The sequence below is a fragment of the Salvia miltiorrhiza genome, chromosome 1, assembly GCF_028751815.1.
Source record: "Salvia miltiorrhiza cultivar Shanhuang (shh) chromosome 1, IMPLAD_Smil_shh, whole genome shotgun sequence".
Taxonomy (NCBI): Eukaryota; Viridiplantae; Streptophyta; class Magnoliopsida; order Lamiales; family Lamiaceae; genus Salvia; species Salvia miltiorrhiza.
In genome coordinates, this window is record NC_080387.1 from 72,733,947 (window position 1) to 72,745,619 (window position 11,673).

An 11,673-nucleotide genomic window follows, 5' to 3' on the forward strand; every position below is an offset into this window, starting at 1 on the left:
AACAAAACAAAATAAATCTTTTTTTTTAGACTAAAACAAAATAAAACTAAACGTGCACTTTGGCGAAATCTGCAACTTATCACGCATTCACAATTTCGCCCCAACTTTTCTTCTTAATTCAGCAATTGACCCCACTATAATATGAATATTATCGCGAAACTCTCTCTCTTCTGCTGAGTTGCTTGAATCAATGGACGAATCCTTCACCAACATCCCCAGCAGCCACTTTGTTGGCTCCGTGCCGGTACGCTAATCGAAATTCCATTGCTATTTCTCTACGTGTGCCCAAAATTGCTTCTGCATGTTTTTTTAATTGTGCTTTTTGGACTACTTTTTTTACGGCGGGCATTATTGCTTGGATCAGTGTTCGCGTAGCCTTTGGGTTTTAGTTACCTCATTGTGATATTTGAAATAGAGAATTGTTTCCGAATTAATTTGAGGTTTGAAAGGAAGACAAGTTGGGAATTTGAGTATTGAGTTAAGTGGGTTTGCTTTTCCATCACGATTCTCATTTACGAGGGTTTCCATTGTCTGTGTTTTATTTTTCTGGTTTCTTGAATGATGATTGTGCAAGTATTGGGGGAGATTTCTGATTTTAAACAAAACGCGCTGTACACATGGATGGGACCAATTGATAGTTTTGGGTCAATCTAGGTGCATTTAGGGAGCTAGCAGTGTCAGCAATTAGCTTGTATTTACTAGCTTATTGTGCGACGGATGAATCCTTTCGTTGTATTCATCGCAAGAGGTTCTTACTGACTGGTTGTGTGTGTGTGTGTGTGTCTAAAGGGGATAATCTTTCTTGTTGATGAGGAAGAAGTGTTAGCTTCTTTATCTATACTGTAGTAGATCATATAAGCATTTGGGCATGGGTTTGATTGTCAATATGTGATTCCATTAAGCTACATATTTTTTGAACAATAGATAGAAATGGCTCCTAGCCGAGATATTTTCTAATTATGAGTTTATTAATGCGTTTTATGTTGTCTGGATGTGCACAGGCTGTTGTTAGTGAAGATAAGAAAACCGCTAACCCGGAAGGTATGAGATCTTTTAGAAGGTTCCTTTGTATTTGCTAATCATTCCTTCAATAATGCATTTCTTGACTATGAATCCCATATAGTTCCAGGAGCAAACTTGCAAATATTTCCTCCCAATACCAATAATCAGGGCTACCAAACGATTGGCGGTCCCAGTGGTAAGTTATAGAATCCCTTATTTATATGAAGTGTTTATTGTTTATTTTGCAGGGCTACTGCATCATGTGATTGTATTGTTAAAGAACTTAGAATTTTTTTCCCTTGTGGTTTGGTAGTTATGCTTTGTCAACTCAGGAAACCTTTTAAATCTTTACTTGCTGCATGAGCAGAATCACCATTTCAACTAAGGAAATCATATCAAGGTTCAATGAATTGTTGTCACTTGATAGTAGCTCGAATGAATCATCACTCTCTTTTTACCATGACGAATTCCATTATCATTAATTAATATGCTACATACAGGGTAAATTGCTTTCTTTGTCCCCCTATTTGTGTAAAGACATATCTCTTCAGTGTGCATTGAATACTACTTAATCATTCTAGGTTCTTAAGTAATTACTATTTCTCAAGTTAGCTAAATATGTGTATGTTCTCAGATGATGGTGGTCAACAGCCAACAAACAACTGGAAGGGAGTATTCAGCATCTATTCATACACACAATATTTTAATGTAGACACCGACGTTGTTTTAAACAGATTGATAAGTTCTTTGTATCCTACAACTGGAGACTTTGTCAACAAGATTGATGCAAACCCAGACCTGTAAGTTTGATAAGGGAACGATCGATGTAATTGTTGGGTATGGTATCAACTACTTGTCCGTACCAACCTTTGCCTTTTTTGGTTGTATATTTTCTTAGGAAAGGGTTGGCTTGGGAAAGAATTACTTGAAAATTAATATTCCTTCTAATTTCATACAACAGAAATGTTGTAACTTCATTATTTTTGCTAACAACATTGAGCAAATTGTCGCATAACATAGAAGGTAGGCTACATTAATTTCTATGAGATGCTTATACATATGCTTTATGATTATTGATTATCAATCACTAAGATGATCCAATGTCCTATATCTTCTCTATTAAGCTTATAGAAATAGTAACTCCCCATGGGGGTGTTTAATTTGGGTGATAGCTTAGATAGATAGGATGTAGGCTAATCCACCATTTACTTTGATGGATCATACAATTTTGAGTCTATTTGATCATGTAATCCTTTACATGATCAAATCTAATCTATCACCCAAATATTACAAGGTAAAACCTATGACCATTCTCATATGCTGGGTTATGACTAGTTCTTGGATATTGTCTCCCCATGAGTCCATGACATTGCTCATTTCTTTCTATTTTCAGCTATGGGCTTGTCTGGATCTCTACTACATTGGTTTTTTTGATTGCCTCCCTTGGGAATTGTGCCACCTACTTAATGAACAGCAAAGGCAACCCAAATATCACATGGGCATTTGATGTCAACTATGTAAATGTGGCAGCAGGCTCTATTTATGGATATGCTCTCGTAGTTCCTCTGGGATATTACTTTTTACTTCAGTACTTGGGTGCAAGTGTCAGCCTCGTACGCTTTTGGTGCTTGTGGGGATATTCCCTTTTCATTTTCATCTTGACTTCTGTAAGTATCTTTCTTTACCATTCACCTCCATTTTTTGGTGTTCAAGTTCTAACAATTGCTTATTGCCCTGACATACTGTTTGCATCCTTTTCAGAACAGTTTTATGTTCATATTTGCTGTTTTTAGGTGATACTTATAGAGATTTAATTGGATATTCACAGTCTACTAACACTACCAAAAATATTTATGTTCATCCAAACTTTTCTCAAACTTGTTATTACTCTGTTAGTCTTGTTAGAGGAAATGCTTCTTTTCTCTTTCTCCCCTTTGCTCACTTTACTCGTTCTTTCTTTTCTTTCCATTTTTTGTGGGGTGGGGGTGGGCAGTGACCTCTTTTATGGCATCTGACAAGTATAATCTAGTACCTCTTTACTCGTGGAATTTGAGTAGGCCTTTTGAGCCTCACTGGTGGATGAAGTGTTCAAGGCGGAATGAGAAGATATACTAAATAGAACACTTGGATCAATTCCATTGCATTGCCATCATGAAAACTGCAGCTATATGCTTCTAAATACATGTTAGATTGTTTTAGTTTTATCACTCGGGGAAAGGTTGTGCAACTGAATCGTACCATAATGCACAATGATATGTACCATTGGCTTACTTGAGACTTTCTGTTGGCTGCATGTGGCTTTTTATCAATTCTCTTTCCGTGGTTGCTTTCTTCATACGCAACATCTGATGCTTGTTTTTTCATTGCCTATCCAGTTTCTGTTGCTGATTCCCCTTGAATTTCTTCGGTGGATTATCATATTGATTGCTGGTGCTGCATCAGCCAGCTTTGTCAGTTTGAACCTCAAGAATTACATACAAACCACTGATACGATGATTGTGGTTGTCTCTGCATTCGTGCTGCAAATGGGTTTGTCGATCTTCATCAAGATGTGGTTTTTCCCCTAGCTTGGTACTCACGTATGGTAAGGTGTCGTAGCTTTTTATGTTTGAATACAGAACTGGACTTGCAAGCCTTGTAAACGTTCTTTTCCACCGTTTAGCATATAGTTGGTTACTTGTGTATTTTAAGCAGTGGTGTCTGTATATTCTCAAATGCTTTTGGTTGGAACTTTGGAAGGATGCTGGTTTTTGGTCAACTGTCTTGCAATTACATTAATTGCCGCGTTTTTGCAAGGGCTCGTTTTTCTTTCGAGAACGGGATTGTGTAGATGGCTTACATGCCATATGATTTTACTGTTCGATGAATGTTTAATATATGTTTGGATTGATATATTCAGTCTTAGTAGGCCTTCAGCTGCTATGGTTTTTTTTTTCTTCACACTTTTTTTCCCAACCCAATCCCTTATCCACATTACCCAATATGTTAAGGTTGAAGAATCTAAAAGGGAAAATATCTATTTGTAATTTTATATTTGCACTCATTATCAAAATTGTGTCGAACTTTGAATATATCATCAGACCAAATTTTGAGCACTTGAAAAATGCATGAACACAGTATTTAACATTTGCTAGGATGCCAAAAATTTGAATTAATGATCAACTTTGCTATGAGTTGAATAAGTCATGTATCAAATTAAAATCTTTCAATGATTATGCCACTTTAGATTACGAGTCCAAAGATTTTCTATCAAGAACAATCAATTTTCTTTCTTTCATCACATTAACCATTGGCATTCATTTCTATATGATTGTCTAGCAAATTAATGACAAATTTGCTAGATGTCATTGTCACGAAATTAATTTGAGGAAAAGCTGATCCCATATGCAGCTCAGTTACAAAAAATCAAATAAGCTATTTCCATTTAGACTAATATGCCAAATGCACTTATTTAGTCGTTCAACACAATCACATCAGCTAATATCAAATCATTTTGACACAAAAACATAAGCTTCAACGATGCCAACATGTATAGTTCTGGCTAATCATAAGTTTAAAGCGAATCCGCAACTTTAAGAGGGCAAAATCAGATGGGAAGTATATAATTCATGCAGCTAACTTGTTCAGCAATGAATCCCAATCCATACTCCTTTCCTAATCTCTGAAGCTTAAGCCTCAACGAACTTCTTCAAGTTCTCCAGCCACCCGACGTACTCCCTGTTGTCCTTGTCCATCATGTACTCGTGCAAGAAATTTGTCGTGCTAGGTTTGATTCCTCTGATTTCAAGATACTTGTGGAAGGCTTTCTGCAGATTCTCATCCAAATCCCTGAGAAAATCAAACACCAAACCACGACTTTAGACACATTGCAAGGAAGTGCGGCAGCCACCAAACAACATTCCAAAAGATTAACCAAATATATATTAAGTCAAAAGTAAAACTCACCCAAAATCAGGTCCCTCGTATGCTATTTGATCCTCAGAGACCTCGGGATCCTTGATGCTCAAGCTATCAATAGTAATATCGTCAGCAGAAGCAGTGCAAGAAAACTCTAAGCTCGGTGCATTGGGCTTGGAGATTTTAACAACTATTGGTAAAAGAGATTCTGTTATCGCTTGCTGATCATCCTCATCATCGTCTTCCTTTTCATTCTCGTCATCTCCGGCAAGCTCAGGCATTTGGACTTCAACACTGATCTTTTCTCCATTATATTCTCTGATCAGTGTTATAGTCTGCTGTCCAGGTTGGTCTTCAATTTGGAAGGGGAAGGCTTCCGGAATCTCGATCTATAAAAACAAATCGAAATGGGAGAACAATTAAAATAAGCTCCTTTCAATCAAGCTTCTAAGTTGAGAAGACATACTACAAACAACGAACTTGAGTAATAAACAAAAATTCTTCAAGATCAAATTGATGGGCAACAAATCAACCACAGTGACAGATACCCTCATACCCCATTAGGTTTAATAAAAAGTTTTAACTATAACAATGCATTCTTAAATCTCAGGTAAAGTATGTCTTCATATCAAGCAAATCAAAATCTTACTTTAAAAAGGAAACTACAAAATTAGCAGCTCAATGATTCCCCATAGCTGAAGATCATTATAGTTGCAATAATACATTTCAAATGTGATAACAGAATACAAACCTAAAGCTACATATTGTCCTTGTCCCATACAGGGAGATCGTTAGCGAAATAATACTAGCATTTCATCAAAATATAAACGAAAAACTATATAAATTACGTATAAAATATTCCAGGTGCAGTAGATTGTTTCAACTTTCAAGTAAGACTACATGCAACAACTCAATAAACCCCATTCAGAATTGTCTAGATCTTCTCAAATGATTTCTCGCTCATTTTTGTAACAATTAATCAGAAATCGAACCTAATTGCAGTCAGCAAAATGTAGAATCTAATAATTCAAAAGAGACAACAAAAATTTCCTTTTAATTTCAGGGACGGTAAAATCTGAGAATCTAAACGAAAAAATAGAAATTGAAAAAAGATCAGAAACCTCTTCTTCAGTCTGACTCTCGATAGCACACGTAAGCTCGGACTTGAGAACTCGGAGGAGCGACTCGTCCGATTTGGGCTTGTTGGAATGGTGGACAGCGACCGACGAAAATACCCTCGGTGAGAAATTGCGTGAAGGTTGATTGACGGCGGCGAGAACGGCTGCGCCTTGGCGGTGGTTGTGCAGGTACCTCTGACTTCCGGCGGAAGCCCTAATGGCCAAAGGTACGACTCTCGAAGCTCTGCGTATCACGTTGTTTAGGGCCATTTTTCGTGGAGATGGAGAGAGAAGGAGAAATGAGGGTTTTGTGAAGTGAGAGAAGCAGAGGCTTTTATCGAGGGTTTTAGGATGCTAGGGTTTTGTTGGGATATGGTTGGCATTAATTTTTTTCTTTTTCTTTTATTTTTAAGGACGGCGATTTTTTTTTTTTTTTTTTATGGCGATTGTTCTATTTGCGTTCTCTTTGGTTATAAATTTATCATGAAAAAATGAAGGATAAATAAAATTTCACCATTTAAATCCTTCATTTCTTTTCACACATTTTCTACTTAACCCTACTCATTTCTCATTTACATTATAAAGGAAGGGTAACATTATCACACCATTTTTAGAGGGATAATATTATCCCTCATTTATAGTGTAAATGATAAATGAATAAGGGTTAAGTAGGAAATGTGGGAAAAGAAATGAATGATTTAAATGATAAAATTTTGTTTATCCTTCATTTTTCCATGATAAATTTACAACCAAAAAGAACGCACCCTATAAGAGATAAAGAATTAAAGATAACAATGATAATATTGTGATTTGTACATCAAATTGTTGCCCTAATTTTAACTTAAAATTAAATTTTAAAATATTTAAAATTTATAATAATTAATGAAATGATAACTTTAAATTAAAAAAAATAAAATTTGAACATATTTTATGTATTTAGATATAATTAGTATTTATTCTAAATATATTAGATAAAAAGGGATAGACCATTAAAATTTTCTAATTAGTTAAAATATTAAAACAAATTATATTTTCTAAATTTAGGGATATCTCTTCTAATGTAACTAAGAATATAATTTAGGAATTAAAAGATAAAAATAATGAGTAAAATAGCTTTAATCAATATTGCATCGTTTAAATGAAGATCAAATTCATTTTATAAGTTTAGAAATATAAAATTAATGAGCAAGACCTTTAACAATTTTATTTAATGAGCATTATTCTCTAGTCAAAAATTTCATTAAAATATGTTGATGCTTTTTAGTTTCTATTAGTCTAAAAAGGTTTTTTTAACTTTTTATTATTTTGTTATAACTTCTTGTTTCGCAAAATATTTATTTCAAATTACTTTTAATAAAATTTATGTCGTCCGTGCAAAATAAAATGGCATTGAAATGAAATTTTATAGTTAAAATTCATATTCTGATATTCACATGATACTGCAACATTAATGATGGGCATGATATTTCATACCCACGATGGATAGGCGAGCGATTCTATTGGTACCCAATTTGTTTGGATTAACTAATTTCATATAGATGATGAACAAACGACATTTTGATTAAAAAATTATGAAATCGCAATTTATAGAAAATATTGGTTAATTGGTTTGTGAAAAAAAAAATTACATTTCAAAATTGTTAGATAAATTGTAAATGAAGAATTGCATTGCATGCTCTAGTTCTTCCAATTGCATTTTCTCTGTCAACACAATTTTGTTCTCTATTTAAGAATATCTCCTCAATTTCTTGATAGCAATTGTTTTATTCCAAGTAAAATCTGGAAAAATCAATCAATCCCAAAATAATAAACTCACATGCCAAAACATAATTTTGAACAATAACAATTTTGCAATACTATAGATAGATTTTGCAATATCCCCTCAATAAATTTTGCAATATTAAATATATGCAACACATCTAAGATTGAAGCTAAATGAGGGACTTCAGATGCTCTGCCTGTTTCCTGAATATGATCAACTTCTGTTCAGAAAGTCCAAATCTTTAAAAAAATGGTAATAATAATTCTTGAATTCAAGACATCTGGTTCAGAAATCTGATTCAGATAAAAGAAAACCTGCTCCACGCTCCACCCTTGTCACTCTCTATGTCATCCACTAAAGTAAAAGAATAGTATAAAAAAAGTTTATACTATTCTTTTTCTTTTTCTTTTTCTTGAGAGGTAATGGGCACAATTCCACAGTCATTTAAAGGAGAATTGTTTATTGCTTTTCCTCTGTTCGCAGCAGAAATAAAGAGAATTTAGTCAGTGATTAATGTGAATATTTCTGACAACGAGGAATCTACTGTCTTGTGTAAACAGCCCATCTCATAAAAATTCAATCTTTACCAGAACTACAAACTATTGTGCCTGTGGAAACAGCCCATCTCATAAAAATTCAATCTTTACCAGAATTACACTACTGTGTGTGTGTGTGTGAGAGAGAGAGAGAGAGGAGAGATGAAGGAGCTGTTTGGAAGCCCAGGGAGAAAAAGTGGGCTGATGTTAAGGGTTGGACAGTGTGTGTTTGCAGCTGCTTCAATTGGGGTTATGGCCTCTGCTACTGCCTTCTCTACTATTACTGCATTTTGGTATTCTCTCTCTCTCTCTCTCTCTCTCTCTCTCTCTCTCTCTCTTCCCACCTCACCTTAGCTTAATTACTCTTATTTCCTTTAATAACAACAATAGCAGAAATTTTGCATTGGTTTTTTTAGATATTGAATTTTAGCATTATTGATGATATTTGGGCTACTGGTTTAGTATGGAATGATGATAGATAGATATTCTTCCTATGCAACAGCCTAGATTAGTTCATATATTTAGATCCATTTCTTTCAAGGGACAAGGAATCCTCAGATATCAGTATCATTTAGCTCCATTTCTTTCCATTTCATGGATTCCTCAAAAAATAGTACTTTTATGTGTGGGGGAAATTGTTCTATACAGAGCTATATATGCTTCTTTAGGTTATTTTAATCTTCATATAACTTTGTTCTTGTTATTAATTTCTGCATCAGCTTCCAATTTTTTTAATCTGATTCAAAATTACTGTAAATGTGAGCCTAATATCTTTGATGATTTTGAGTTTCCTTTTCTCCACTGTATTGGGAAATTGTACAATGTTCTACCCTTAGTTTTGTTATTTGCTTGATACATAACTTGAAGAAACATAGAGAAAAATACTAACATTTGATGGGCCTTTTATTGTCTTTACTCATTGTTTTGTTCTGGATTATTGTGAATAAATCGTTTATTCACAACGTTTGTTTCGTCTCTGAGAACTTCGTGAGCTTCGATATTTTCATGGAAAGGATTGGTTTACAACTGCAGTTCTCTTGCTCATTGGTGAACTTTCTCTACCAGTTACTTAATTGCATCAATGGGGCTTCAGGTTTTGTGGAGCTTCGGACTTGCCTGCCTCGACGTGCATGCTTTAAGGTCGAACAAGGATCTCTACAACCACATTCTCGTCAGCCTGTTTGTCGTTGGTGACTGGGTAACGCCTCTCTGAACCTTCGTTTTCTCATATTTTTTTCGCGCTAAAATCACATCTTCGATGAGATTGAGAGAATGACTCGTGTCACTTGAACAGATAACGTTGTTGTGCATAAGTTGAGTTCCTTTTGCTTCTCCTCTCTCGTTGGGGAGAACTCGAATCAAGAACTTTCGCTGCCTTTGTCATAAATGATTATACTTTTAGAACATAGAATCAAGAAGCCTAAAAGAGTTACACTTTGAGATTTTCTGCTAAACCTTGAGCTGCCTAAAAGAGTTACACTTCGAGATTTTTTGCTTTTCTCTCTAGCTAAATTTCAAGACAACATTTGCTATGTTTGTGATTATAAACTGAAATTTATGCATTCATATATTTTCATAGTTTAATGTCTTGATTTGTGCTATGTTTAACAATACAGCCTCAAAATATGAACTAATACTTGCTTCAAATAGGTAAACTGATGCATTTGCTGGCTAAACCTAGTTGATAGATTGTAAAGGAATCACTCCATTTATCTTCATTCTTCTCATTTTAGGCCTCAGTTCACATAAAAGGCGACTCCTCGTGTGAAATCATACGTAGGATTTCATCGTCTATCAAGATACTGAGACGGGTTGGAAATTTCTTGAACAAACTACCTAAACAGACTTGATTCTTGGATCCTCCAAGCATATCTATCCATATATAGGAAGTGTGACATTGCTCATTGCTTTTGCGATAAATAATTTGCAGGTGACTGCTACGCTGTCCCTGGCTGCTGCATGCTCGTCTGCAGGCGTGATCGTTCTGTTCACGAGAGATACGAGCATCTGCAGAGTGGAGACCAAATTCTCCTGTGGCATGTTTCAGATATCCATTGCTTTTGCTTTTGCTTCTTGGTTTCTTGTTTCCATATCTTCCTGCATCATGTTTTGGCTGGTGGCATCTATGTAGATTTAGACCATCTTTTTTGTGCATTGCTCCAACTCACTTTGTACATATTGTTCATTCTTCATTACTATCTATCTACCCTAAAATCTTCAATACTTCGTCTGTCCTTCAAATGTATGCAGAGATTTTTTTTTATACGAGTTTCAATAAAAAGTTGTTGAGTGCATTGATAGTGGAGAGAATGTTCTGCATTGATCGGTATTGATAAATTATAACGGTAAAATTGTTTAATTTATGTGAAGGATAGTATCCAAAAATAAAAAGTGTATATATTTGGGGGACGTATCAAAAATGAAAATAAATGAATAATTTTAGGGGACAGAAGAAGTATCATTTTTTGCATCTTCAATTTGGCGCACATCGACACAAGAAACCCTTTGGTCTACGAGCGGACGCAGGAAAAAAAAAATTGGCAGTGAAACCCTTCTCCAATGGTGCCTCTGCTACCACTAATATTTGAAGCGGTGTGAACAGTACCTGCCAGATGTAGCGGGCACTGTTCACCAGCTACTTCATTTTTTTATTCTTTCTTTGTTTTCTACTCCCTCCGTCCGCCAAAATTATGTAAAATTGCTTGGGCACGGGATTTAATAAAATTGGTGATGATTTTGATGTAATGAAGAAAGGGTCCCACCACTTTATGAGATGTGTGGTTGAGATTGAATTTTTAGTGATTTTTTGTAAATAAAGAGTGTTAGTAAGGATAAAATATTAAAGAGGATGGTGGGACCATTGCCATAAATGGAAAGTGACATAATCTTGGCGGACGCCAAATATAGTAATTTTTACATAATCTTGGCGGACGGAGGGAGTATTTTTTTTCTTTATTTTATGATTCATTGTAATGTTTTGTGTTTTTTAATTTCTTTACCAAAAATTGACTTTACCAAAAATTGAACAGTAAGCTGCAGAAATTGACTTTACCAAAAATTATATCCTGAAAATCAGTTTATTTAACTAAGTTCAACTTCCACTAATTGAAATACTTGTCAAAAAACATAAAGGCTTCATGCAACTTGGATTTTTATTTTAATTTTGGAGGGAGCAACTTGGATTTTATTAAAAGAATTAGGCGTTGAATTAAAACGACGTGCTAACTAATGCCAGGGTACATAAAGTGACACCACTCTTATTCAATTAATATATACCCAATAATCTAATCTACGCTATAAGAATTCTTAATTGTTGTAAGCATCAAGATTGTTGTAATTATCAATCTTTCGATCATAA

At 34.7% G+C, this 11,673-nt stretch overlaps 3 protein-coding genes across 4 annotated transcripts; 2 read left to right on the plus strand and 1 right to left on the minus strand.

Moving 5' to 3' along the window:
* The first annotated feature begins 30 nt into the window (after positions 1-30).
* LOC131005976 (uncharacterized) lies at positions 31-3,760 on the plus strand. The gene is made up of 6 exons (XM_057933117.1): positions 31-244; positions 1,002-1,041; positions 1,124-1,198; positions 1,637-1,802; positions 2,396-2,669; positions 3,378-3,760. The coding sequence occupies exons 1-6, from the start codon at positions 191-193 to the stop codon at positions 3,567-3,569; spliced, it is 801 nt and encodes a 266-aa protein (XP_057789100.1). The 5' UTR covers positions 31-190; the 3' UTR covers positions 3,570-3,760.
* Positions 3,761-4,397: 637 nt separating this feature from the next.
* On the minus strand, positions 4,398-6,412 carry LOC131005983 (uncharacterized protein At2g39795, mitochondrial-like). Its single transcript, XM_057933125.1, has 3 exons — positions 6,021-6,412; positions 4,948-5,288; positions 4,398-4,830 (listed from the first exon to the last, which is right to left on the minus strand). The coding sequence occupies exons 1-3, from the start codon at positions 6,285-6,287 to the stop codon at positions 4,671-4,673; spliced, it is 768 nt and encodes a 255-aa protein (XP_057789108.1). The 5' UTR covers positions 6,288-6,412; the 3' UTR covers positions 4,398-4,670.
* A 1,561-nt stretch (positions 6,413-7,973) lies between these two features.
* Positions 7,974-10,609, plus strand: LOC131006014 (CASP-like protein 5B2). Of its 2 annotated transcripts, none has more exons than XM_057933164.1 (3): positions 7,974-8,608; positions 9,381-9,513; positions 10,246-10,609. In XM_057933164.1, exons 1-3 carry the CDS (start codon positions 8,478-8,480, stop codon positions 10,444-10,446), a joined length of 465 nt encoding a protein of 154 aa, XP_057789147.1. In that variant the 5' UTR covers positions 7,974-8,477; the 3' UTR covers positions 10,447-10,609. The 2 variants fall into 2 exon arrangements, with proteins under 2 accessions (XP_057789147.1, XP_057789148.1); XM_057933165.1 differs by having other exon boundaries at positions 8,119-8,608; positions 10,049-10,609.
* Positions 10,610-11,673: the final 1,064 nt, after the last annotated feature.